Source organism: Anopheles funestus, chromosome 2RL (genome assembly GCF_943734845.2).
Source record: "Anopheles funestus chromosome 2RL, idAnoFuneDA-416_04, whole genome shotgun sequence".
In the NCBI taxonomy this organism is placed as follows: domain Eukaryota; kingdom Metazoa; phylum Arthropoda; class Insecta; order Diptera; family Culicidae; genus Anopheles; species Anopheles funestus.
In genome coordinates, this window is record NC_064598.1 from 17047236 (window position 1) to 17073364 (window position 26129).

At 44.2% G+C, this 26129-nt stretch overlaps 7 protein-coding genes across 10 annotated transcripts; 2 read left to right on the plus strand and 5 right to left on the minus strand.

Annotated features, from left to right (window-relative positions):
* Positions 1-1421: 1421 nt before the first annotated feature.
* On the minus strand, positions 1422-8292 carry LOC125764863 (tetra-peptide repeat homeobox protein 1-like). Its single transcript, XM_049429491.1, has 6 exons — positions 8271-8292; positions 8115-8204; positions 6210-6304; positions 2799-3029; positions 2048-2703; positions 1422-1957 (listed from the first exon to the last, which is right to left on the minus strand). The coding sequence occupies exons 1-6, from the start codon at positions 8290-8292 to the stop codon at positions 1645-1647; spliced, it is 1407 nt and encodes a 468-aa protein (XP_049285448.1). The 3' UTR covers positions 1422-1644.
* A 318-nt stretch (positions 8293-8610) lies between these two features.
* Positions 8611-9937, minus strand: LOC125762249 (Golgi SNAP receptor complex member 1). The gene is made up of 4 exons (XM_049424131.1): positions 9709-9937; positions 9367-9638; positions 8982-9274; positions 8611-8900 (listed from the first exon to the last, which is right to left on the minus strand). Exons 1-4 carry the CDS (start codon positions 9725-9727, stop codon positions 8798-8800), a joined length of 687 nt encoding a protein of 228 aa, XP_049280088.1. The 5' UTR covers positions 9728-9937; the 3' UTR covers positions 8611-8797.
* A 231-nt stretch (positions 9938-10168) lies between these two features.
* LOC125762254 (COX assembly mitochondrial protein 2 homolog) lies at positions 10169-10606 on the plus strand. The gene is made up of 2 exons (XM_049424136.1): positions 10169-10385; positions 10448-10606. The coding sequence occupies exons 1-2, from the start codon at positions 10305-10307 to the stop codon at positions 10604-10606; spliced, it is 240 nt and encodes a 79-aa protein (XP_049280093.1). The 5' UTR covers positions 10169-10304.
* On the plus strand, positions 10603-11193 carry LOC125762253 (protein Abitram). The gene has a single exon (XM_049424135.1). It carries the CDS (start codon positions 10603-10605, stop codon positions 11164-11166), a length of 564 nt encoding a protein of 187 aa, XP_049280092.1. The 3' UTR covers positions 11167-11193.
* A 204-nt stretch (positions 11194-11397) lies between these two features.
* LOC125762237 (sarcalumenin) lies at positions 11398-19362 on the minus strand. Of its 4 annotated transcripts, XM_049424103.1 has the most exons (13): positions 19217-19347; positions 18566-18672; positions 16583-16669; positions 15882-16522; positions 15376-15600; positions 15157-15288; positions 14873-15097; positions 14316-14741; positions 13848-14169; positions 13579-13751; positions 13016-13207; positions 12678-12941; positions 11398-12607 (listed from the first exon to the last, which is right to left on the minus strand). In XM_049424103.1, exons 2-13 carry the CDS (start codon positions 18624-18626, stop codon positions 12197-12199), a joined length of 3159 nt encoding a protein of 1052 aa, XP_049280060.1. In that variant the 5' UTR covers positions 18627-18672; positions 19217-19347; the 3' UTR covers positions 11398-12196. The 4 variants fall into 4 exon arrangements, with proteins under 4 accessions (XP_049280060.1, XP_049280059.1, XP_049280058.1 ...); XM_049424102.1 differs by having other exon boundaries at positions 15157-15600; positions 19236-19362; XM_049424101.1 differs by having other exon boundaries at positions 15157-15600.
* Positions 19363-20056: 694 nt separating this feature from the next.
* LOC125764866 (probable chitinase 10) lies at positions 20057-24327 on the minus strand. Its single transcript, XM_049429500.1, has 5 exons — positions 24084-24327; positions 23290-23920; positions 22597-23218; positions 21641-21671; positions 20057-21339 (listed from the first exon to the last, which is right to left on the minus strand). Exons 1-5 carry the CDS (start codon positions 24151-24153, stop codon positions 20144-20146), a joined length of 2550 nt encoding a protein of 849 aa, XP_049285457.1. The 5' UTR covers positions 24154-24327; the 3' UTR covers positions 20057-20143.
* A 164-nt stretch (positions 24328-24491) lies between these two features.
* Positions 24492-26077, minus strand: LOC125762241 (endochitinase-like). Its single transcript, XM_049424110.1, has 3 exons — positions 25947-26077; positions 25228-25834; positions 24492-25161 (listed from the first exon to the last, which is right to left on the minus strand). Exons 1-3 carry the CDS (start codon positions 25957-25959, stop codon positions 24564-24566), a joined length of 1218 nt encoding a protein of 405 aa, XP_049280067.1. The 5' UTR covers positions 25960-26077; the 3' UTR covers positions 24492-24563.
* Positions 26078-26129: the final 52 nt, after the last annotated feature.

Here is a 26129-nt window from a genome sequence, read left to right on the forward strand (position 1 = left end):
CACCATGCAGCAGTACGGATTCGCAGGGAAGCTGGTACGACTGTTGCAGGCCACGATGGATGGGGTGCAGTGCAAGAGTATCGAACATGCTGTCGGAATCGTTCGAATCTCACCTGGGTCTGAGGCGAGGGGACGGAATCTCCTGTTTGCTGTTTAACATCGCTCTGGAAGAAGTCATGCGAAGCGCGGGCTTCGACATCCGGGACATGATTTTCACCCGGATGACATCGACATCATCGGAAGGACATCTGCGGCGGTGTGCGACGCGTACACCCGACAGAATTGGATTGATGGATCAATGCGACGAAGACAAAATACCTGCTTGCCGGAGGCTCTGACCGTGATAGAGCCCGACTCGGGAGCAGAGTATCAGTTGACGGCGACGATCTCGTGGTGGTAGAGGAGTTCTGCTACCTTGGTACGATCGTAACTTCGGACAAAAATATGAGCAGCGAAATCCGAAGGCGCATTGTTCAGGGAAATCGTGCCTATTACGGTCTCTACAAACTCCTGCGATCCAGAAGGCTCCAGCTACACACGAAATGCACAATATATCGCAGACTGATACGTCCGGTAATTCTCTACGGGTACGAGTCCTGGACTCTGCTAACGGAGGACGGTGGTCAAAGCCGGAAGGATACGATGGCTGGAACACGTGATGAGGATGTCGGACTCATGCCCCACCAGGAACGTGCTCGTCAGCGATCCGTTCGGCACGAGGCGGAGAGGAGCACAGCGAGCTCGTTGGCCGGATCAGGTGGAGTTAAACCTGTTGGAGATCGGATGTAGCCGTGGATGGAGGACTGGACTGAGTTTTCTGGAAACGGATTGGCGACCAGGCCATGTCTACGCGACCGTGAGCAGGCCATAAAAGATTTTTTGTTTAAAATTCTTCTTCTTCCTCCTCTACTTCTTCTTCTTGGTTTAACGCGTTCTTTCTGACTTACTAGAATTATTTTTACCTTGTACCCGATGGTCCGAATTGGATTTGATACCTTGTCCTGTCTTGTGTAACCGGCGCCACTTATCACATGCACCACGTTGACGCTCCGATGTTTGTGATAACGTGAATTCTGGTCGAGATGTCGAGATTAATCATTAAAACCATCAATGATCTGAGATCGAAGGAAATTTAGGAAATATTGAACCTAGACCCATGGGCGCAACAGATTTGGCCCGACCCGTAAACACAAGTAGGGTACATTTAACTATTACGTAACGAAAAAATGAGATTTTTGGACCTAATCCCCCTACCTTGACGATGGTTGTTCTACGCTGTTTTTTTTTGCAATGATTTACAAATTATGTGACTAACTTTGGGCAACGCGAAAAATAGATTCATTTTATACTTTTCTTTTAAATCCATAGATCTATATCAGTAGGCAAAAATAGTGAATTCAACCAAATAATTTTTTACATTATATTTTATTAATATGGTAAATATATGAACACTCACTTTGTTGTGATACTACTTTATCAACAATGCATCACCCTTGGTAGAATGTTTTTCCCCCCTTCTCACAACTCACCCCCGTAAAATCAGTAACAATCATCTTACAAACAGTCCTAGAACCATTTCCGCAAAACACATTATGACACCGCGAAATGACTACCGATCATCCGTCTCCTTTCCGGCACCGAGCCTTAACCGAGATACTTTTTCAACCCCAACAAACCAAGCCCGTGACTGTGACCGGTGTACACCTTTTGCAGCGTTATGCCACCACCGTACACCTTGCCATAGGAAGGCAGAAATCCACCGTAACCGTAGGCCGGTAACGGTGCGATGGGAAGCGTCGGTACTGGTGCCGGTACCACCACCGGATGTGGCACAGCAACCGGATGCGGTACGGGAACGGGCTGCGGCACCGGTACGGGCTGTGGTACGGGGATGGGTTGGGGCACCGGTACGGCATGATGCACTGGGTATGGTTGTGGCACTGGTACACCCACGGTTCTGAGAATGGGAAAATGTTTTGAAGTTGATTTTTTTTTCTGTTGAAGAAATCATTTAAAGCGAGTCCGCCTTGATGGATGCGTTACTTACCGCGTAACGGTTACTGGGTATGGTTGAGGCACCGGAACCGGATAGGGACGTGGCACGTGTACGGGAACGGGTACTGGGTGTGGTACGGGTACGGGACGATCGACGGGAACGGTCACGTGCACCGGCACGGGTACGGGTCGATCGACGGGGACGGGTTGTGGGTACGGTACCGGGACGGGTTGTTGTACGGTGGTCAAAATGTTACGCGTTACCGTCGGTGCAACGGCCACTGTTGGTGGTGCCGGTGCAAACACTGGACCGGGTGCTGGAATGACTGCCGGTGCAAATCCTCCACCAATGAACGGTCCGGCCGGTAGTCCGATTGGGCCGGCTGGTAGTCCGATTGGACCGGCCGGTAGTCCGATTGGACCGGCCGGTAGTCCGATTGGTCCGGCGAATGTCGGTGCAATCGATGCACCAATCGATGATCCGATGATTGGTCCGCCGATGGGTGCCGCCAACGGTGCTCCATATGCAGCTAGTGCCGGTGCAGCTAGTGCCGGTGCTGCCAGTGCCGTTGTTCCATAGGCCGTTGCTCCCAGCCCTAATCCCAACCCGTAACCATGCCCAATAGCACGCTTCTGATGTTCGGCACCTTCTTGCTGAGCTGCACCGTGCACCCTTGCGATCGCAAGGACGAAAAGAACGCAAAACAGCTGCAAAACAGGCGGAAGCAAATAATTCGTATTAGAAAAACCAAACGTTACACACGGAAGGTTCGATCGCTTGATCGCATCGATGAAATATTTACTTTGGCCGATTTCATGTCGTCTAATGCACACTGCAAAGAAGTGAACCTTCCAAACACCGCGAACTGTGCCACTGATCTACTGTCGAAACTGTACCGGCTTAGTATTTTTATATGAAACTGCCAACCAACCTTACGGTACGCGATCAACGCGGAAGCTGCGCGTTCCATCTCCAGTGCCGTACAGGTAGCCCGTCCTGGACCAGGCTGGAAGTCACAAGGTGCGCAAGTCTCCTGTCACTAAATGGGAGCGAACACCGTGTCATAACCGCTCCAATTAGGTGAATTTCACCATCCGTGTGGCTAGCCCTTTTTTGCAGAACCACCAACGTTATCGGCCACCAAAACTGCTGCATCTGTTGGACGTACCGAACCGCATTCAATCTTGCCAGCCAGCCCGCGATTAGGGGCCCATCCATCCGTCAGCCATGTTCGTTGTCGTTGTCTCGCTCGAACACAACCATATTCCGTGATGCATCACGGGCGCCTGTTAAGGGACTGTTTGGCTGGGTTTGGTTGGGCTTATGCCCACTGTTGTGTCATATGACCACGCACAGTGACGATCAACCCCAGGTCTAGATCCCGTATAGGGATGAATGAGTTAGAGATCTGAACATTTTTCTTCGCATTTTTTTTGAAGTGGTTTTTTGTTTGCCCGGTGCACTATATTCCAGATGCATCTGATCAGTCATAGTTGTGAATGAGCAACTATGGGGCGGAAATTTCACCCCTCACTATCGGCACAAAGTATGTGCCGGACGGTATTGCAATGACATAAAACCTGTTGCCTTACTGCCCGACTTTAGTGTCCAATACGGTGGTGACCATTTACTGGCTTTTTTTTTCTTTCTTCCAAACAACATTGTACGAGATGAAGAGAAGAAATTTGCTGAATGATAGTAAAAAAAATAGATAAAAAAATATATTTTAGTTTAAACTTTTTTTTATAACAAAAAATAAATAAAATATTAGTTACAAAACACTTGATCATTATCAATGAAGAAATCAAAATCATACAAATGGACATTGTCATTTTTTTGTGTATCATATGTACGAAAGTTTCTCTTCCCACAGCCATCCATAACTAATCGAAACAAATATTGATCCAAACAAACACACACAAAGTGTACCATCAATAATTGTTTCGCAATTAATCACCTCACAAATTAAATCGCGTTTGTTCGCTTTCAACTCCACCGGCCCACTCCTCCCCCTCCCCCTCAAACCCCGGCTCCAAAAAGGGGAACGTGTCCCCACGTGTGGTACACGGTGAAAGTGGGAACTTCATAATGTGGCTTAACCGTCTGGAACCTGGACACACATTGACCCATGCGTGTGCTTTTTATGCATTCCGCACAGACGATGCAATGATATCGCACCTGGTCGTCCGTATGCGTATCATAATCGTACCGGGCGGGTACACAGCACAAAAAAGGGACACTGTCACCGACATCGATTACAACATCAATGGCCAACACATTGGCATGCCCAATACACGATACAACGAAACGCGGTTTCCTGTTTCCATTTCATCTGTCTTTCCCAGGGTGAACAAATCGTTCAATGAATGTGGTTTGTTGCGTTGATTTTTTTTGTTGTTGTTCGCGCGTACAATAAGAATGTTTTAATGGTTTAATTATAGAGCAGAAAAAGAAGTTTTTCTTTTTTCTTGTTTAATTTTATTTGTTGCTATGGAGGAATGCAAAAAGTAGGTGAAAATGATTAACTGAAATATTTATTTTCAATTTTAAAAATTAATTATATTTGCGCTACGAAACGAATTCAAGTGCAATTAAAGGTAAATATTCTGTGTTAATATAATTACAAGCGGTCTGATGCATTTCTTAATAATTAAGCATTCCATCAAGGTGCATGTGTTATAATATAATTAACCACACACTTCCATCTGTATTGAAGTATGCATTTGATTTAATTGAGTACAACTCCCACAACGTATCCGTTACACCGTACAATACATGATAAATAATTGGAAAATGGAACTCATTTTTTTTTGTTGTACCTCCACTGAACCATTCTTTGATCAATAAAATATATGAGCCGTCGGTTGAATGTCACACGCTGTTTTCAAGGTTTTTGTTCCATAACAACAAAAAAGAAAGAATGGAGAAGAAAAAGCGCTACCGGCTGATGCATATTGCACGCCGAGATGAAGGAAAGTTCCATATCGTCTTCTAGTGAATGCAAGACGAACTCTCGTAGCATGTGTCAGTTGCAAATGTCTGACTTTCCACATGTGGACTGATTTAGCTGTTACTCGTGAAGACATGTAACGAAGCCGTTTGCTGCTTTTTGATGGAAGCGTTTCGTGTGTAAAAATAAAAAAAAATACGAATCATCAAACAGAAGAATCGCATGAAAGGATTGGAAGTGCTACACATGACTTTCTTGCCTTTGGAAAGGGATCCGAAATAGGGGTGTATACATTGACGGGGGAGCATTTGAGGAAGGGTCTTTAATGTAACTGTATGTGATGATGATAAAAATTTTAAAAATATAAAATTATATACCTTAAAGATGTTGAAAGTAAAAACAAACTTAAGCTACAAATAAATTAAGGCAAATATAGTTTATATAGTCAAGATAGTCTAACAAAGGCAATAGATAAGATCTCTCCAAGATCACTATCCTTAAAGAAATGAGAAAAGAATAGCAAACAATATGCAACATCGTTATAAAACAAAGATATAAAAAAGGGGTTTTATAAACTGGAAAGGAATGAAATAAAGCAATAAATTGATAAAATTCCACAGCAAATTCCACTTTGCTGACATTGAATATCGCAACAAACAATACGGTTTAGCGTACAAAAAGTATTGCAACAAAAGCGAGAGAAAACACACTTTAGAAACAAGAGAAGACAACCAATTGGGTCAAGTGCACCGAGGGCCAACAGCAAAACAATTGAGCTACAAATGTAATCGATTATCCACCAATTAGCCATTACACCATCTGCCCCATTGGATTGCCGTAAATGTAAAGAAAAGCTGCAACAGCCCTCTCGCAACGTATCCGGTCGTGTACCAACCGGAGGTCCGGATGGTCCATTACAAAACTAAGCGCCCAGAACGATTAACACCCAATTTAAACTAAGACCCGACAAGTTGCGGACCATTGTCACGCCGCGTTGATATCGCATTGGATGGACAGGTGTTGCAAGTGCGTCGTTAACACTATCACGGTGGGTGTCTAGTGAATTTGGGGGGAGGGTGATATCCACCCACACACATTCCTGGCTTGCTGGACCAAATTATGTGTCCCCACCACCATGGGGAGCCTCCTTCCCAATTTCATATGCATGCCTAGATGGACGCACTGATGCGTACCGATGCTCAGTTCGGGCCCCGGGGACAATTAATTTGGACATTCCCCTTGGTCGGATCTGGAGGGAGTTACCTTTGTGGTTTGTATAAGATTTCGGACCATCGGATCGTTAGCGATCAATTCGCGATTGAACGTTCCGATTAAAAGGTGTGCCGCCTCGTTGGTAACTGTGAGACGGACAAGATTTTTATTTCATTGTTAGCTGTTAGTGTAAACCATCTTCCTGGTGCATAACTGTGATATCGACATCCTTTCAATCCGTGTACGACAGTGTAACGAAGTGTTGTGCAATAATAAAAAAAACCCTAGTTATCAAGTACACGTGTGAGAAGGAACACGTGTGAAAAGGAAACACGTGTGTGATCTGCATAGGGTTACTTCCGTTACCGAGATAGCGAAGTTATTAGCCTCACTAGCGAGAATCAGTGAAGGACAGCTTAGTGAAAGCAGAAAGTGCTGTTTTACGAGCTTTGTACAGTTCCTCGGTTATTATTCGACTCCAGTGACCAAGACGAGAGCACAAAAAAATGAAACTTTTGGTACGTGACAAACGAGTCAGCATTACTATCGTTTTTTTTTATAGCAAATAAGCGTAGGGAAAGAACATTTTGGATTTAAATCAAATGCGTTTTTAGAGTTATTATACATGGAAGTAAATTTTACATCTTCCTCTTGGCTTTCTAGCACTAAATTAATGAATTGTTTCAAAGTACGGGCAGCTTAAGTAGTTCATAAATTCTTAACCATTATTTAAACGATTATGTACCACTGCATTTCGAAAGTGTTTCACGTGTAAAAAAGCTGCATAAATCTTTCATCACAAAGATTAACAAACGTTAGCAGAAAAAACAGCTTGTTCTAGATTGGACTAGCTAATAAATATTCATTTAGAAGTTGTCAAATAAGCATCCTTCTGTGGCGATCCCTTAATGGAAAATTCCCTCTAAAGAAAATGAGTTCTATCAATCATTTGCTTTTTTTGTAGCTGTACGACTACTAAGGAGAACATCATTTGACAAGGATAATATTTTGATGCAAATTAAAGCACTTTTTTTGTTGTTAAGAAATCAATATTTTTATTAGGCGATTGTGGAAGAACTCAGCAGCGACGTAGCGTAAAATGTTGAGCAACTTCACGGATGGTTGATAACGATTTATTACTAGCAGCTTTTGAATGTCCGACAGTATTAAAGAAGTGCTTTATAAGTGTTTATTAAGGAAATTAACATTTTGGTAATAAATTATGCTTTCATGAGGACCGTTGGTTACGTGGTGGTGGTGCTGATCTTCACACATCACAAGACCTGACCCAAATCTCGTCCGTAAAATCAAGATCCATCAGAAATAATGGACATAACTCTCCTTCTGATTTGTAGTGTACTAACAAAAAAGAAAGCTTTATCATGTTTTTTTTAATAAATACTTACACAAAAATTAGAGTTTTTGTCACCAAATTGAAGATTAATGAACAAAAATGTTGCTTTTTTTAAACTTGTCTCTTCACTCTAGGTATTGTTCGTGCTGCCTTTGGCGTTAGTTTGCGCTGGAACGGAAAAGGATATTAGTGGATTGGCAAATACCAATCAAAACCAACCAGCCGAACAGCCGTTCAAACAGCTGGCCTCGAAGAAAGAGAAACGAGGTATCTTTGGGCTCGGTGCGTATGCTCCAGCGGCACCAGTGTACGGTCACGCTTTTGCCCATCCGGTCCATCAGCATTTGCTACCAGCGGCCGATCCATTGGCACCCGTCCCACTAGGCGGTCCCGCTTTTCCCGCCCTTGCAGGCCCGTATCTAGGATCCCATGCTCATACGCACACTGTGGTTACGAAGAAAGTTGGAATCCCTATCCCGGCACCGTACGCAGTACCAGTCGAGCGACCGTATCCGGTTCCAGTGAAAGTGAGTAACAGAACCAGTCTGCTTATGATATAACTATTCTCAAAAATGACCATTCTTACACACAGGTCCACGTACCAGTTCCGGTAGATCGTCCGTATCCGGTGGCTATTCCGAGACCGTATGCTGTCCCGGTTGAAAAGCCATATCCAGTGCCGATTGATCGTCCTTATCCGGTTGCCGTACCTCATCCCGTACCGGTGCCGGTAATTAAGCACGTCGGCTATCCTGTACCGGCACCCGTTCCGGTAGCCATTCCAAAGCCCGTTCCAGTCCCGGTGCATACACCTTACGTCGTAGAAAAACCTGTCGTGGCGGCCGTTGCTCCCGACCCATGGGCTACTGCTAAGCTTTGGTAATTTGTGTACCGAATTAGCTATATGTAGGTATAAAACTACTGGTATTCATTCAACCAAATTGTATTTTAGTAAAAGTTGCTGTTTGAAAACGATCAAACATTGGCAACGTTAGGCGTAAGTAGGATAATATATTATAAATAAATTATTTTATCGTTAAAACTTCTTTATATCAAACATTTCTCCTGCAATGAGATCGTTTTCAAGGCGTTGATCGATTAGTTAAGAATATCACATTATTTATTTGCGGTTTTTTTTACAAATCGTTACAAATCATCAACAGACACCGTGGTTTAATTAACTTTTTTGACTGGAATCTTCCGTTCCGAAAGATAAGGTAAAAGAAACATATAAAATGCGCTGGTAGCGATATCTTTAGTTTAATAGCGACGAACAACGGGGAAATTAGTGGAACGCGTACAACAGTAGCAAGATTGTACAGACCGCTATCACACCGCCGATTATAAGTGACTCCCTTCGCTTACGTATATTGATTCGTTGGATTAAGCTACATGAAATGGAATCGAATGGAGTAAAACATTAAAGGAAGGGCAGAACATTTTCCGTGCGGCATTAAAAGACATCTTACCTGGATATAAGCGGAAAGCGGTTCGATATGTCGTGCATACGCGTTTGGAACCGCTTCAAGTGTTGCCGCTGTGAAGTAAGATGTTCTTTCGTTTCCATCGCGATACTGATTTGGTCATTCACTAGCGAGCTGGAACTGTGCAGATGGGTGTTTTCCTTAAGGTACATATCTCTACGGCTCAACCCAGACGTTGAGGGAGACGACGTTCCCAATCCAGACCCGCGCAGCAACTCTTCGCGTTCCATGCGCGTCGTGTGGTTTGCCTGTATCTTCAAATATTCCTGCCGGTATCCCTACAACAAGCGAAAACAAATATCATCCGGTGAGTTCGGTCCGTTGCAAAGCAAAAGGGCAATGCAAAAGGATTCGTTTTACGGTCTCTTACGTGCAGTATTTCGCGATGTCTTTGTAATACATGCATTACGGCAGCACCGCTGTTTGGAATCTCGGACATCTTTTCGTTGATATTGGACAGTTTGTCCAGCATTTGTTCTATCTCCAGCGATAGCGATTCAAAAACATGGTCCCCTAGCAGGGGTGACGTGTCCGTGTTGCTGGCCGTCCCAGTAGAGCTAGCGGCACCAACGCCAACTTTGTTAAAAGCGATCAATTTCATATCGATGTCGTTCTCCAAATGGCGAGCCTGCTTCCGAAGCGCTGGAAGCAAAGAGTTCAATGAGGAGAAAGTTTGTTTACCGTTCCGGATGCTTGCAGCACTAACACTTACTATCCCACTCGGTTCCCATTTTGGTGTGGTTAAGGCTGCAGTAAAATCTTTAAAACACAATGAAACATGAAATAACTTAAAGGACTATTATTTCAGTCAGTTGCTCTGGAAGCTGCGTATCTTATTTATTAATTAATTTCGGCACGTAAACACCGAATGACACACGTAGAGAAACTGAAGGAATGTCAAACACCAATCGGACGACAAGGCTGGTTCATTTCATCATAGAAGTGGAAGCTGTTTTTTGAATTAGCAATTATACTTCACAATGCATTATTCGATTTATTTATGTTGAACTAAGTTATGTATCAGATAAGTAATAAAACTACATATTTTAAAAGTAATTCACAGCTAGAATAAATTGTTAACAGCACAACAATATAACATGCTCAGAAACTGTCAAATAGATTTCCAACATGGCCGACAAAGAAATGTTCGATAAAACCTGGTGCTAGATCGATTTTGTACTGCCGGCTATTTTGTCATAACAAACCGTTCAAGAAATGCTGCTCTGTTCCATGTTGTGTAATTATTAGGTGCAAAAAACCACCTAAATCCTCTGGAAATCACACTTTTGCAGGATTTAAACGAAAGGAATGCATACAGACCTATCGCCGCATTTACATTCAACTGAATGCAATTTAATAATCGAAGAGTTGAAAAAGTGTCATTCCGAGGTAAGCAACTCGTACAATTCATTCACCCCACGTCGATAAATAACACAAATTTTGTATTGCAGAATAAATTCGGCAAGTTTCTTGGCATCTGCAATGATCTAGACCGCCAAATGATAGTGTGCTTGCGTAATGAAAGAAAAACGCGACAGAAACTAAACCGAGACAAAGCACTGGAAAAGCAGAAGCGTGTTCAGCAGCTGATGAAAGAAAAGCAAGGATGATGAAGGCTTTGGACGATTACTGGTACGAAGAGGAAACGCAGGAAATCTGTGGCATTAAAGTACCCTCAATAGTGAACGATTTCGTAGAGAATCAACCATCGATTGTAGACCGCTTCTATACGAAGCTATATAACGTACCGCCCAACAAGCCAGATGAGCCACAGCAGATATTGTTCCACTCCAACCGAATATGTCTGGTGGGTCTCGCCAAAGAACATGTCGCATTCGAAAAGGGCATCCGGAGCGTAAGCTTCGAGGTAGGCAAATTTGACCGAAGCGAGAACAAGGTGTCGGGTCGTAAAAAGAGCGGAGGAATGATCCTGCAGGCTGATTCTACGCTGGCATTAGTGACGTGTGTGGACGACAGTGTGTATAAGGTAAGATCTTGTGTGCAGGGTAAGTTGGTGGAGGTAAATGATCGTATCGTTGATGCACCAGACATGATGCGCCTCAGCGGAGAAGGATACGTTGCAATCGTAATGCCCAAGCTAGAGCATTGTGATGCGCTAAAAGAAAGATTGTTGGGCGAGGAAGCGTATCACAAAATGAGGGAAAAGTAATAAATTTTGTCGTTAATCATAGTTAAATGTTTGCATAACATCTTTTTACAAAAAAAATCTTTGCACTAGATATCACTGCTATCTCTTCTTTCTGTTACCGCGCTGCTGTTTATTTCGCAAATCTTGTGATATGGTGTAAAGAAGGTTACCATCGATCATGTCGCTTAGTCAAGAGCATTGTGGTGCTTTACTTAATACAAAGGACGAAATTGAAGCAACGCTAATAGTATCTTGTTTTTGTATTGGTTTTACAATTTTTATTCAACTTTCTCTTGGTTTGTTTTTCGAATGTTGGCGATAGTATTGCCCTGTTTTCCGAGTTGTAGCATTGCGTTCGCCTGTATCAATCAGTCTGGTCTAGAGTCACAAATTGCACCAAACATAACTCTGGTTTCGATAGTTCATCTTCCTTGCTGTTGCAGCCGCATTAGCGTGCATCGATATAAACTATACATTGCAATGTCTTCTTATGCTCTGAGCCATCATTTATCACATAGGCAAACTACATGTTTTCGTTTTCGATCCACACTTCTTTTTCGCTATCGTTGTAGAGGATAGCCTCTGGTATAAGATATTGTTCAGCTGCGTGTGCGACTTGATGTTTTGTTGTCTGAGAAATTCAGACAACTTGTATGTTCTTTTCTAATATTTTTTTTAAGAAAACGGCAAACACTCCTTTTTTCATCGACAATTTCCTTATCGTTCAATATCCCGTAACACGAGCTATTCACTTTGTGAGCAGCAGAAGCAGTTTCAATTAATTATGGTTTGTTAGGTTCGTTCCGATACAACCTTCAAACGTCTAAGAATTAGAAGGAAAGAGGGAAAATAATAAAAGCATAGATTTGTGTTTTAATGTCTCCAAGCTGGGATATTTCAGAGACATTAAACCTACGACGATAGGAAGTAGTAGAAGGTTCGTTAGGGAAAATGAAAAAAATAAATAAATAAATATATACCATACTACACTACTTTAACATTACGCACTGAATGCAAGTTTATCGATCGTACAAAATAGCGTGCCCTTCGCTCAACTATTCGATTTCCCCTTGCCGAAATCGGATGTGGGCGTGAGTACATCCAGCTTAGCAAGAGCAGCCTCCGACATTTTCTTGTACTTGCCGACCAGTTCGGGCAGCTCGTACGCAATCGCAACGTCGAGTTTGTTGATCGGACAGCCGCGGAAGTAAGTGCACGTTTCGGAGAGCTTCTTGAACTCGTACAGTGGGTTCAGATGGAAGAAATCCCGATAAACTTCTGGATCGGGTAGATCGTATCGAGAAATGTTGGTCAACGTCGAAAGGCCCTCGTAGATGTGATAGTCCTGCGGGTTGGCAATGATTTTCTCGGATACCTGCTTCTTGTTACCGAACAGCGTCTTGTGGTTGTAGTACGTCGTGAGGTAGCAGTCGACCATCTTAGCGTGATTGCGAACACGAACCTACAACATTTTGCAGAAACAAAATTTGCTTAACACTGACACAAAAGCTAGAAAAGTGGTGCTGACTTACCGCAAACCTACGCGCACTGGCAATTTTGTTCTCAATTCGTCGATCAATAGCCTGACCAAGATCGAGCAGCAAAGTTCGCTCCTGTGCTTGCAGCAGACGGACGGGTGCTCCTACTTCGAATGGATTGGACCATAGAGACACCGTGTACATGACCGGTGGTTGCGCCGACGACATCAGCGGAGAAATGTTCCAGATCAGGGCACTCTGGACTCGCAGCAGCTCCTCAGGTTTCACTTGATCAGCTTTGTTTAGCAGGATTCGTGTCTACGTTGGTGGGGTAGAATAAGGAATCGTTATAATGCTGTAAGTTTTCCTACAGAATACTACCGCAACTTTACCTGATATTCTCGTCCCTTGAGCTGGTCCAGGATGGCTTCAGTTTCTGGTCCAACATCCAGCTTGGATGGGTCGTACACCAGGAAGATGATGTCAGCGCGATCAATAAACCACTGGCAGGCATCGTTGAATGGGAAGTACTTGGACACCTGTTTCCGGACTTCCAAAATGCCTGGAATTTCCACAATGTTAACCTGCAACGGCGCATCATGGACGGAATCGGCAATGAGTGCACGTTAGCTAGGGTCAAGAGCTCTAATCGGCAAAGAAAAGGGACGCTTGCAAACTGCCTGTTGGCAGTGAAAGTTAAGCTCGTTACTCGCGAGAAGCGTAACGTAAAAATAGAACGAAGAGACAGACAATCTATTTTGAGCAGTTCTTTCGCAATCCGGCGAGAGTGCGTGATGCACGAAATGTCAACCTAGATCGACACCGCAACAGCTGCTAGCTACCCGCAGAGTGGTAATAAATGCCGCAAGGACTATTCAAACGCCTATGTTGCTCTTCGGCACCGTTGTGAACGTAGTGAAATAGTATCACAAACTTACAAACATTACTTACTTACCCTTTCTAGCAGCTGGTTGGGCAGTTTCTGACCACGCAGACGGTCAAGCAGACCCTGTCCAAACTTTTGCAATCCCGAAAAAGTCCAATCGGCGGCCAGCTGGGTACCATCCAAAACCTCCGGCTCGTCACCGTGCATTAAAATGTTAAAGTATGCGGGCGACGGTTCAGCACCTACAGGGTGGAGACATTCTCGTTAAATAGCATCCACAACGGAGCCATTGCTTTGCTCTAATTTGTGATCGTACCGCACGATCCGCTCATACATACCTGTCCGCACAGAGTTAGGCGTGTACTCATTGTGTGTAAGGTAGTTCAGAATGGTTGATTTGCCACCGCTCCACGGACCCATGAACAGTACGAGCGGTTTCGAAAATATTTCCGGATCGCCAAAGTGACGATTGCTGAGATCGCGATACTTGTACAAGGTTTCGAGGGGTTTGATCGAATTGTCGTAGATACGCTTAAGATCACGCAAGATCACGTCGGCCGTATCTTGCAGGGCCTTCTCCCGGGCGGATGCGTCGTCGTTGATATTCAGCAGTTCGTAGATGTGCGTAGTATCTCTAAGATTCGATGGAATTTCGTACTCCTGGTGAGACACGTAGATAGACAGATAAGATGTATGAAATTATAGCGCATACAAGTTGGCTAGCCTAGAGATCTGCAAATGGATCACTACGCGCCATCGTTGAACAGCTCGTGCTTATAAAATAGATAAAGCAATATTTTCATTACCAATAGCAGATCTTCCTCCGGGAACGACTCCTCCTTTGAGTCAGTTTCGGTTTCTTCGGATGCTTTCTCAACACTTTCTTCCCCATCCTGGGCCAAAGATTCCTCCGAGTCCTGCTTCACCGCGACCTCCTCTTCGCTTTCATCTTCCGCATCGGTTGCTGGTGCTTCTTGTTCAGCAGATTCTGCCTCAGCTTCCTCAGCACTCTCTTCAGCAGCTTCCTGGCCATCGGATGGCTCTTCAGCACTTTGTTCTTCCTGCTCCTGAGAGGTTGCTTCTACATCCTCTACGGTGGTTGCATCTTCGCTGCTCTCGTCAGCAGTCTCTTCAGTAGATGCTTCATCCTGAGCAGTAGATTCATCTTCCTGACTGTCAACCATTTGCTCTTCGGATTGCTCATCAACCGCAGGTTCAGGCTCATCATTCTCCTGCAAGTGAATGAAACGATCAATCGATGCCACCCTGCCACTGCCACTCTAGAACACTTTTTCACTGAGCATCAGTTATCAGAGATTTTAGACATTTTCTGCGCCTAGTGAACCATTGCCATTACTCATACCTCCTCGCTTGCTGTAGTACTGCCTTCCACTGTATCACGTTCCGTTTCTTCACTTAAATTCTCATCGTCATCGTCATCATCTTCAACTTCCTTACTGGTTGGTTCATCTTCTTCTGTTTTAGGTTCCTCACCACTAGCGACAGAATCTTCGGTCAAAGTTTCTTCATCTTCATCGTCGTTATCTGTGTCTTTGTCAGTTTCCTCTTCCTCCGAGTTTGTTCCTTCCTGACGAAAATGCACTAGTTTAGCAAAGCGAAACCACAATTCTATTCTCAACGTCTTACCAAATCTTCATTCTCATTCTGATTGGTGTCCTCAGAACTATCGACTACTTCATCATTTTCACTATCCTCCTCTGAGACGGTATCTGCAACTTCTGCAGAAACATCATCATCATCTTCCTGATCATCATCAACCTGTTCACGATCGTCATACGATCCTTTAACGGCATTTTCCTCTTCACGATCATCATCATCGTCATCATCTTCCTGATCATCATCGACCTGATCACGATCGTCATATGATCCTTTAACGGCATTTTCCTCTTCAAGATCATCATCCTCATCATCTTCACTATTGTTTTGTTCTTTTTTTTCTTCCTCATCATCATCATCATCATCATCATCATCGTCTTCTTCTTCATCATCATCTTCGTCATCATTATTTTCCTCTGATTTGGTCTCATCATCTACATTTTCTGCCGTCTCGTCTTCATCATCATCATCATCCTAACATTATTAAATTGAAAGTACTATAAAGTTTGTTGTATACGAACGAATAAAAAGCAATGACTAATGCTGAAAAAGCCGACAAGGAGAAACAAGCACGGAATGGTCACAGTGTGGCAATTAACGGTACAACAAGCGAGAATGGTATGGGTTCGCGTCGAAAAATCTGGGTACAGTAAGCTTTCACGAGTCCGATGGAAATGTGATCATGGTACGCTCTTATAAGGGCGCCATGGCATTAGGGCAAGAGACAAATATATCAAGCAAAAATGTATGTTTACCTCCTCATCATCCTTTTCGTCGTCATCATCATCATCATCAGCGTCAGTTTCCTTTTCCTGACTCTCGGTAGCTTCCTCCGCGGATTGAGTAACTTCCTCCGTAGCTACATCTTCATTCGCTTCCTCGTCGTCATTCTCATCATCATCATCATCATCATCATCTGCATTGTCGTCCAGCACCTGGTTAGCCGATTCCTCGGAGGTCAACTCTTCCGATTCCGTTTGGACATCATCAGACTGTTCCGTCTCCTCGGACACTGTCTGTTCAGTTTCCTCAGATTGAACATTCTCTTCGGTAGCGTCTTCCTCGTCTTCCTGCTCATCCTGGTTGTTATCTTCAGCTTCATCTCCGTCCTCATCCTCTTGCTCCTGCTCGTCCTCCTGTTCGGTTTCTTCCGTTTCTTCTACATTTTCCGACTCTCCGTCAACCGCCTGGTCCGATTCGGCAGCTTCATCCTCCGCTTTGTCAGCGAACAACTGCTCCTGTACCTCTTCCGAGGGAGTTATCTCTTCCGAAACATCGTCCGTAGCTGTGTCCGTTTCCTCGGTACTCACTTCCTCCGCTGCCGTATTGTCCTCCTCTTCCTGGCTTGTCACATCGATCGTATTTTCTATACTGGCATTTTCGTCAGCACCTTCCGCTAAAAGAGACGATCGTTAGACGGTGTTATCGGTGTTACGATAGCCATCACGCCTATTACCTGATTCGGACTTGAGATCCTGAATTGCTTTCTCAATGTATGGTCTGCATTCGTACTCGGTTGGCGTTTCAGCTTGTACCTGTAATCCTGTGCGAAAGAGAAACGATATCAACAAAGCGCGCTTTATTACGATCTAATCCTGTAAAATGATGCATCGTTTCTAGAATGTGCAAAAATACATCGATGACATCGTTCGCACGCGTGTCGCATTGCATCACGATTTGGAGTGATAGGCGCAAAACGACGTTATCTACATTGAGCGCGAAACGTACGCTTACAGATGTCGTTTGAGACCGTTTTGATTTCACGCAGATGGCGCATCTACGCTCCTATTTCCATCGATGCTATATTAATCTCTATTTAAAAATAGTGACCCTGATGGAAGTCTTGCGCGTGTCGAATACGGTACAGCACTGGACCATGAAAATGTGTGTCAAGATCATACAAGGGACACTAATGACGCCAAACGGTACAATCACCGAATGCAGTTTGGTCGAGGGCGTTCGTAATGTACAATGGAGACGCATGGTACTTTCTACAAATTTTACAATTTTCTTTTCACGACATTTTTCGGTAACGCTGTAGTATTTTCTATATGATTCAGTGCGTTGCTTGCGATAGTCTGCTGAAAATTCTAACGAAGATGACATTTCTTATAGCATCATTCCATCGTAGTTATTATCAAACAGAGATCTGAGTCTACCCATTTTTTACGCTCCTCGACGTTTAATTATAGAAAAGAGCAATTAAAGAATGATTTTGTGCGCCTGGTGCGCTTTTCGGTTGAATTTCTTTCCACATGTAAATCGTAACTGTTATCAAGTTTGATACTGATTATTCCCTAGTAGTAATTGAATTTATATCTGTAATTCTAAACAAATTAGTCTAACTCAAAAAAATATCGTATAAGGTAAAGAAAACATTTTCATTAGATATGAAAACTGCAGCTATATTATTCTGATCCTCATGGCGGCAAATGTTATTTCACAAAAGGGAAGCAGCAAACCGTCCATTCGACTATGACAACAGTCTCCTAAAAATATCCTTTTAAGCAGCTCATCTCCAAATGGTTGTGAAGATGTGCTGTGTATTAACCGACCGTTTGTGAGTAAGCCGATAATTGAAGTTCCCTTCCACCGGCTAAGCGTCCCCGGTGGTCGTGGCATCATCAAGGCCGCCAACAGTGAATTTATTGCCGATTCAGCAATATAGCATTGTTTGAGAAATATTACACATTTCTTTAGACGGACGGATTGACTCGATCATACGCTGCCACTGTCATATTATGGTTCACTCATGTCAAACACTTATTCACCGCCACCGCCGAAAAGCACCACCGGCCATGTAAAGGCGTCACAGAGAATGACAATTTTTTTCTTCCTGGCACATCAAGGCAAAATCATGGCACGGATCTAGCGCCATCGGATCGGAATGAGATTAAAAAGGGGTGTTTTATTTTGTGAAATATAAAAATCAAATCTGCAGCTAGCTTTTTTGGCCAAGGCAGCAACCGACAAGTACGGAAAACCCCGCCACATTTTCTAGTATAAGTATATATATCCATGTCTAGAAGCTCACAAAAACCCCCGTTAGGAAGGAGTTCGAAATAGGTTAAAAATAAATCCCTAACCTCTTGCCTGTTGGACGACCCTGTAGCGCCCCACAGCGATGGCAATGTGGTTGGCCCAACCACCCGCCGCAAACAACCGTCATCGGCCGCCACGCATCGTCACCCCGTGCTTGGTGCTGTTCGTACACACCAAAATTGCTCGGTTTCGCGATCGCGCATATTCTCACCGGGCCCACCACATTCATCAGAGGCAGTGGCAGAAGTTGCATAATAAAATTATATAACCTGCAATTTTCACTACATTCTCGCGACTGCTGTAGCATCGTACGGCGCGGTCTTATTTTTTTTTTTTTGCACTTGACTCGCATTCTTGCCAGCTGATCCTTTGCAGTAGTTTGTCTAGACATACTTACCCGCTGTGCTAAGGGTAAACAGCGCTAGGCCCAACAGGACCCACACTGAAATTCGTCGCATCGTTGCTCACTTCGTTAGGTTCCGCCTTTATTCCACTTACATATGACTGTAAAACGACAGGAAGAAAATATTTCAATTCATCATATTAATGCACTCGGCAACAGTGTTCCATAACGCGCTGTAACACATGAATTGCTTTTAGTTGGAGTTTTTTTTCGTTTCCTCCATTTTAATAAATCATCAAATTCAACCACTTGCAGGCACAACATTTGCACAAATTTTACACTTTTTTTATTTAATTTTGCAAGCATAGAAGCTTCCTATTTTGTAGCAGTGGATTCACGGAAGCAAATTTCACTTCATTTGAAACACATTACACAACAGCACGAAAAACACGGCAGCTAGCATAGCTATTGATTTTGATGATTTTGAAGGCGTATATCTTATAAAATGATGGTTAAAAACCCAGCACCAAGATCACTTTTGATTGTGCTCAAAATTTATGTGCACCACTGTTCATTATCGATCGTACTCGATCGTACGCACAGAACGGTTTTGCGTTGTTGTGCAATTATCCAGCTCACTGTTCACTACAGTGCAAATTTCCCGAAACGGTTGACGGTACTTGGAGAAGAAACACAAAAAATTACCGCAAAGTAGATCACGTACAACGTGCGTCTCGGACGATGCTCGAAGATTCACTCACTGGCCAACCCGGTCTGTTGCTGCTGCGGCTAAGGTGGTTGCCGAATTTCCCAAACCGATCTCACACGTCCCGTGACGGACGAGTTTCCCTAGCAGGCTGGCATAAGCCGCGGAATGGTTAGCGGGTTGCAGGCGGACGGGCGGGTACCCGCTGACGTACGACGCACGGAGCATTCGGAGAAGAGCAAGAAGCAAAACCGACAGAGAGTTAAAGTATGCGCAAAAGTGCGAGAGCATCCTACCTCCATGGTTAATTTTAGAGATAGACACAAAAAATAGCACAATTAGCAAAATACAGGGACAGACGCCATCGGTGTGTCCGGTAGAGATATGAGTTTTCGTCTAACAATTGCGTGCCATATCATGCCCTAAGGTAACTTAGTGATGACGTGGCGTAGAATGTAGTAGGTTTTTTTTGTACCTACCTCTGTATTATCATCGTTTTGCGACTGTGATATACTCCAAGTAAAGCTCCAATATTGATCATACAACTTTGTTCGTAAAGGGTTTTCCCGAACGCACTGCAGCTTGACTTGGGTTGACAAGTTGTCGGAAGTGCTCCGCCTTCGTTGCTTCCCACATATTGTTGTGCTTTAACGCAGATTGTTAGCTCTCTGTTGAAAGATGGAATTCCAACCTAACGAGCAGGGGTTACCCTGCTTAAGTCTTGTTCATTAGTTTACACCGCTGCTTGGCACCAGCCCAGAATAATTATAACCGGTTTTGTACAAATAATAGCTCACCAGATAATTGTTGTTAAAACATCCAACACTGACGAAAACATATAAAGTGTCAGGTATATTATTTTATTTGTAAAATCTCATCCTAAGTACATTTGCTATGTGCAGCGTATTCTACCGTACCGTCTCACCTTATTTCGAGCCAGTTGTTTTTATTTCCTTTTTCTCAGTGGTTGAAACAAAAATGTGCCAATCTTTTATCTTCGTCTCGTCGTGATACTTGGAGAGAAATCTGGTGAGCGCAAACGGTTCACCGCAGGATCCTCTGTAATCGTCCAAATCGAGCGAGAATGCAAACAACCCACCGAGACCCTTTCGCTTCACGTAGTTGATCTTTTCCTGCAGTGATCGTTCATCCTCGTAACCGATCCATGTCGTTTCGGTGTAGGCGTATGGGCAGAGTCCCACATCGTCCCACTTTTTTGTCCATTCGTTGCTGGTTAGGTTTTGACAAAACTCACAATATCCCAGATATCCTGGTTCGTTGCTGTATGGGCCAGGATCACCCGCTCCGATCGTAACTGCACCGATAGTATTATCCAGAGGATCATCCAGCATATACGTTCGTCCAAAGAGGGCAACTCCAAGCGTAACCTTTTGCGGGGGACAACCCTTCGAAAGCCAATCGTCCACACCGTCGCCTACGTTCACATGCTCGAAGCTTTCCATCACTAGATCGTTCGGTCTCGGTGCTAGCGGACTGTGTACATCGGCAAAGTTGTTCCACCAGCCGCGCAGATCATACCCGACCATGTGTACGAAATCGGCCGCCGCACACAACTCCTCCTGATGATAACCGACAGCCATACGGGATATGTCAACGGGAACCTGTATCACCACTTCCCACTGCTTCGATTCATCCCGTATAACCTTGGACAGTTCCGTAACCAAGTACAGAAAGGTGTCCTTGTCTTCTACCGCACCGCCACGATCGAAGTTACCCGGATACAACCATACCAGCTCAATGCCATCGAGCCGGTACTGATGCAGGAACTTCATCACACTTCCGATGAATTGGTTACGCCGAGTGCGAAACTTTGCCATCTCACTAAACTTCGCACCACCGTGCGCCCATCCACCGACCGCAATCAGTAGCTTCAGGTGCGGAAACTGATCTTTCAATGCGGCGAAACGTTCCAAACCACGCTCGCCGATATCGTACTCTGGTTGCAGCAGTTCCAGCTCGTACGAGGTTTCATTAACACCCAGGAAGTTGTACACGACGTGCGAACAGAGATTGCCCGGGATGTCATTGATCTGGAACGAACCGTCGTCCGGGCGATCGCGCGACCATGTCGTATAGTGACAAACGAAACGTGTTTCGACAACTGAAAATCAAACACATGGACAAAGTGACGCTCGTTTTAGAATAAGATTTGCGCAATCGAGCTATAAAATAAAACTAATTCATCTTACCCAACGCTACGCAGCACACAAGAAAAGCTTTAATCAAACGCGCCATTTTGGACAGCTAATTGTTGGTAGTAGTTTGTTATGGTATCACAAGATTTTAAAACATTCTCACCATCCGTACGATTTGAGACCGGAGATGAGACAGAAGCGGGCCCAATACGTGTTACCTCGTGGACGGCTCACTATAGTATGCAACGCGATCGTGAAGCTATTTACCGTCCACGTAAAGCCGGGTGAATTGGAAAACCTGTTTGTTTGGTAAACCAGTGGGAAATTCTGGGTAATAAAACCGATCAGATTGTATCAGTACGTGTATGCAACTGAAACACAAACAAAACGATAGTTTCACTATATGTGCTTTATGAACAACGGTACTGTTTTAGCTACTGGAATGCAATATGCATTATGCATGAATGTGGAGATGGTTCAGGCGCCGTTTTTTTTTATTATTTCAGGCGGTAAACGTTTGTTGTTTTTTATGTTATTTTCAAAATATAACAAGTTTGTTTAACAAGCGGTCAATCGAATGTGGCATCTGTTCTACGATCTACTCTTAATCAAGAGTTTATTATCTCAAAAAAAAAACAGTGAGGTCACACTTGCTAATGATAGAAGCGAAAGATGTCGTCAAACTTCTTGAAAATGGAAGTAAGCGACAACATAATGTTTGTGTTTAAAAAGTAAAATTTCGTTGAGGTTGAAATTGATGGAGTCTTATTTAAAAGATCTATAAAAAATTGAATACGGAAATTTGCATTAACTCGAACAATTGTCTGTGTTTGACACCTCTGAAAGCGGTGATATCAAATTTCAAAATCTTAATTAACAATCTCATATTGGTTCGGATTAAAAGATGAAGCAGCCGTAGCCTGTTGATTGTGTTGTTGCAATGGAGTTGCTGGCAATGTTTGTGGCACTTTAATTTACACCAGAAATGGGCAATTTACATAATCATCTTGAACATCTTTTCCTTACACATTTAAGAGAGTTTTTTAACACATGAAAGAGGATCATATTAAATGATCTGATTTAGATTGACCAAAATTTCGGTCATTATACGCAATCACTTTTAGGAAGATAGTAAACGTTCGGCTCTGGTACTGCACTGTCTTAATGGTTCGTCACATGCATTACGACAAAACCTAACTTACAATCAATGATTTTCATTAGGCTAAGTCACACGGTTCACGGAAAATGGCAAAATCATCTCCTTCATCCTTTGCGCATAATTTTTTCGGCTTGTACGCATCGCGCAGCGCCGTTAACAACGGATACCGAGCACCGCATTTGCCCTTGTAATCGTCCAGATCTAGAGAGAATGCATACACACCGGCCAATTTCTGGAACTTGGCATAGTTGGCTTTCTCTGCGAGGGAAATTTCATTCTCATAACCGACCCACTGATTGTCCCGATACGCGAACGGGCATTGGCCCCGTTCGTCCCAGTCGGACGTCCATTCGGATTGTTTCATTTCCTCACAAATTTCAAAGTAACCCCGGTAGCCACCTTCCGCCGTGTATGGTCCAGGCGTTCCAGGTCCAGTGATCGGTGCCATCAGTCCATGCGCTGCACTACTTTCCAGCGTGTACGTCCGTCCAAACAGTGGCACACCTAGTACGATCTTTTTCGCCGGGCAACCACTCTTCATCCATTGCTGTACGCCTCCCTTAACGTTTAAATTCATCAGGGCGCCAGTATCGAACAGACGATTGTTCATGGGGCTGTGCACATCGGTGTATCCATTCCACGAACCACGAAGATCGTACCCGGTCACGTACAAATAGTCGGCCACTCTACGTAACGCATAGAAACGGGTTGTTTGTGAGATTGGAACGATCGCCACACACCACCGTACACAACTTACCTGCACAGCTGACTCTGATGATAGCCAAGATCGATCCGGTACCGATCGATCGGGACTTGCACGACCACATCCCAATGATCATTTCCCACCTCCCGGAACGCACTCTTTAGCTCTGATATTAGCAAATACAGATTGTCCTTATCACTGGTTGTTCCACCACGTTCCGGACTACCCGGCCATAGCCACACAATTTCGATACCATCGAAGTCGTAGCGCTTCAAAAATTCAATCACACTCGTAATAAATATTTCACGCCCATTCAGTGTGGCAGCCATCTTTTGGAACGGTTCCGCACCGTGCGCCCATCCACCGACCGCTAGCGAAAGCCTCAACTCCGGGTGCTCTTTCTTCAGGTTGGCAAACTTCTCGTACCCTTGCTCAAGAATGTCGAACTTCCGGTTGGTGGGCTTCAGCTCGAACGTATGCTCGTCCACACCGGCAAACGTGTACGTGAGATGGGTGCAGAGGTCGACCGGTATGTCATTGACATTGAACGCGTATTCACCGGCCCTGTCCGGGGACCAGTTCGTAAAGTAGCAAACCAGTCGACTTTCTTCATGCTGACCGTGCGTCGTATGTAGCAGCAGCAACAGATGCATCAACACCACCTTCACCGTAAGTGGTCCCATATCTTAAGCACATTAAAATAAAAGACACAAATAAAGTACAAACGCTATCATGCGCCTTTACTGCGCGCACGGTGTGTGCTTTTCGTCTTAGCAATCGTCTCGACGAACTGACCAAACTGGTTTTTGGCCCATCAAACTGTTGTGGTGCGGTCCGATGATACTTACAATGTTTTAGCGCCTTCATCGCGAACCACCTCTTAAGCCCAGAGAAGGTCGTCTTTATGCTCAGAACCATTCACTCCCGCAGACGTCTGGATCGGTACTGGGAGCGTTTTATTTTTGCTCATTCATGGCGCAGTTCGAATTTGAAGTCACCTCGTCACGCATCTCGTCAGTAGGATGCGAAGAAGAGCAATAATAACGGAACACCCCTGATACCAGTTTGAACGCGAGTCAGAATTCGTTTCACAAGTCGTGCTAGAGGTTATCAACGCTGTTGTTGTTCTTGATGTTCGGCGGTAGGAAATTCCAAACATTAAAATTCGGGTGTTTCCAAACACATTCGGATTTTTTGGCTCATATTTCGTAGAACCGTAGAACCGTTTCAAAGAAATATTCTTTCATAAGCGAGAATTAAGATCACCATGTGATTGCGGTCTTTATTTTTGCTGCACTATTTTTGAATTCAATCCAAAGTAAACGACTCTACTCCCTGAATATGGCAAAATCAATGTCTTCTTCTTTGATTCTTAAATTACCATACAAACTACGCAGAAGTGGATAAGGTTCACCACAATTGCCTCGATAGTCATCCAAATCCAGCGTGTACGCATAAACGCCACCCAATCCCTTCGCTTCTAGCAATCTGGATTTCACGGTCAGTGATTCCTCGTTCTCGTAACCAATCCACTGATCACCACGATAGACATACGGTGCATCTGCCTTAGTGTCATACCGAGCTGTCCAGTTACCGTCCTTCAACATCGCACACAACTCAAAATAGCTCAAAAGTCCCGGTTCCTTCGTAATCGGGCCCATTTCTCCTGGACCACTCGTTTCCGCACCCGGTTTGGTGATGGTTGAGTTTTTCAGGGTGTAGGTCCGACCGTACATCGGAAGACCCAAAATTATTTGTTCGGGGCGACAGCCGCTACGCTGCCAGGAAGCGATACCATCCTGTATAGTGAAGGTGTAGAAATAATCGCGATCGTGTGATCTTCGCATCTGGATACTATGGACGTCTGCATGTCCCGTCCAGTGGCCACGCAAATCATACCCCGCTAGATGTATGAAGTCAACAGCACTGGAAAGGGGGCCAACATTGAGATTAAAGCGTTCTTTTGTTTAAGGTTAAATAGTCGAACCTTACCCGCACAACCATGTTTGCTGATAGCCAACGGTTATACGCGCCCAATCCACCGGTACCTGAATGGCCACTTCCCAACCTTTGCCGACGCGCTGAAATTCGTGCCTCAGCTCGTTAACAAGATGGTAAAAATTGTCTTTATCTTCTGGCTTTCCTCCCCGTTCGGGAGCACCGGGCCAAAGCCAAACAATTTCAAATCCATCCAATTCGTATCGCTCCATAAACGCTACGGCGCTAGCAACAAATTTCAGCCGAGTTTGTCTCGAAGTAGCCATCTTACTGAAGGATTCTCCACCGTGTGTCCAACCGCCTACAGAAACGATCAGCTTCAGATGGGGAAAAAGTGTCTTCAGATCGCGAAAGCGCTCGAACCCATTGTGTGCTTCGTCGTACTCCGGTTTGAGCGATACGACTGCCGAAGTAGGTTCATCCAAACCAACGAACGTGTACGCCACGTGCGTGCACAATTGGCCCGGAATATCCTCTATGTCGTAGGAATATTCATTCGGGCGTGCATGGCTCCAGTTTGTGTAGTAGCAGATTAGCCTTTGAGGTTTTCCAAAACAATCTAAAGGAATTGCCAGTAGTACAGCGACCGTTACAAAAATGTCTGTTGTTTTTTAAAGAGAAAATGCGTTAATAAGAATACTTTTTTTTATTCAGGTAGAACGGCCTGGCCGTATTGATAAGAATACTTATTTGTAAAACTATAAAATACGTACTTTGCACTCCCATGTTGGAAGAATGTTCTATTAATAAACGGCACGAAAAGCTTAGCAGGTTGAATGATCAAATTATACTGATTGAATGTGAACGAATGCTGCAAGTTGTAGCCGACCACTACATCATTCTACATATAAAGACTGTGGGATCTTACAAACACAAAACGAAAATCTAGAAACTTG

What these genes read in the sequence shown, in the direction of transcription:
- LOC125762237 (XM_049424102.1), bottom strand. Translation starts at nt 18,626, where the DNA reads ATGCGACGAATTTCAGTGTGGGTCCTGTTGGGCCTAGCGCTGTTTACC. An exon ending in GTTTACCCTTAGCACAGCGG is followed by an intron (nt 16,670 to 18,565) that starts GTAAGTATGTCT and finishes TCTTTCGCACAG; the next exon opens with GATTACAGGTACAAGCTGAA. An exon ending in AGAATGAGAATGAAGATTTG is followed by an intron (nt 15,098 to 15,156) that starts GTAAGACGTTGA and finishes CATTTTCGTCAG; the next exon opens with GAAGGAACAAACTCGGAGGA.
- LOC125764866 (XM_049429500.1), bottom strand. Translation starts at nt 24,153, where the DNA reads ATGGTTCTGAGCATAAAGACGACCTTCTCTGGGCTTAAGAGGTGGTTC. An exon ending in GATGAAGGCGCTAAAACATT is followed by an intron (nt 23,921 to 24,083) that starts GTAAGTATCATC and finishes AATGTGCTTAAG; the next exon opens with ATATGGGACCACTTACGGTG. An exon ending in CATCAGAGTCAGCTGTGCAG is followed by an intron (nt 23,219 to 23,289) that starts GTAAGTTGTGTA and finishes TGCGTTACGTAG; the next exon opens with AGTGGCCGACTATTTGTACG.
- LOC125762249 (XM_049424131.1), bottom strand. An exon ending in GACATCGCGAAATACTGCAC is followed by an intron (nt 9,275 to 9,366) that starts GTAAGAGACCGT and finishes CGCTTGTTGTAG; the next exon opens with GGATACCGGCAGGAATATTT. An exon ending in CGCTTTCCGCTTATATCCAG is followed by an intron (nt 8,901 to 8,981) that starts GTAAGATGTCTT and finishes CATTTCATGTAG; the next exon opens with CTTAATCCAACGAATCAATA.
- LOC125762253 (XM_049424135.1), top strand. Translation starts at nt 10,603, where the DNA reads ATGATGAAGGCTTTGGACGATTACTGGTACGAAGAGGAAACGCAGGAA.
- LOC125762241 (XM_049424110.1), bottom strand. An exon ending in CAGCAAACATGGTTGTGCGG is followed by an intron (nt 25,162 to 25,227) that starts GTAAGGTTCGAC and finishes CCCCCTTTCCAG; the next exon opens with TGCTGTTGACTTCATACATC.
- LOC125762254 (XM_049424136.1), top strand. Translation starts at nt 10,305, where the DNA reads ATGCATACAGACCTATCGCCGCATTTACATTCAACTGAATGCAATTTA. An exon ending in TGAAAAAGTGTCATTCCGAG is followed by an intron (nt 10,386 to 10,447) that starts GTAAGCAACTCG and finishes TTTGTATTGCAG; the next exon opens with AATAAATTCGGCAAGTTTCT.
- LOC125764863 (XM_049429491.1), bottom strand. Translation starts at nt 8,292, where the DNA reads ATGGCTACCGGAACGGGTGCCG. An exon ending in CGGACGATCTACCGGAACTG is followed by an intron (nt 6,305 to 8,114) that starts GTACGTGGACCT and finishes TCCGTCTCACAG; the next exon opens with TTACCAACGAGGCGGCACAC. An exon ending in ATCTTATACAAACCACAAAG is followed by an intron (nt 3,030 to 6,209) that starts GTAACTCCCTCC and finishes ATTTAGTGACAG; the next exon opens with GAGACTTGCGCACCTTGTGA.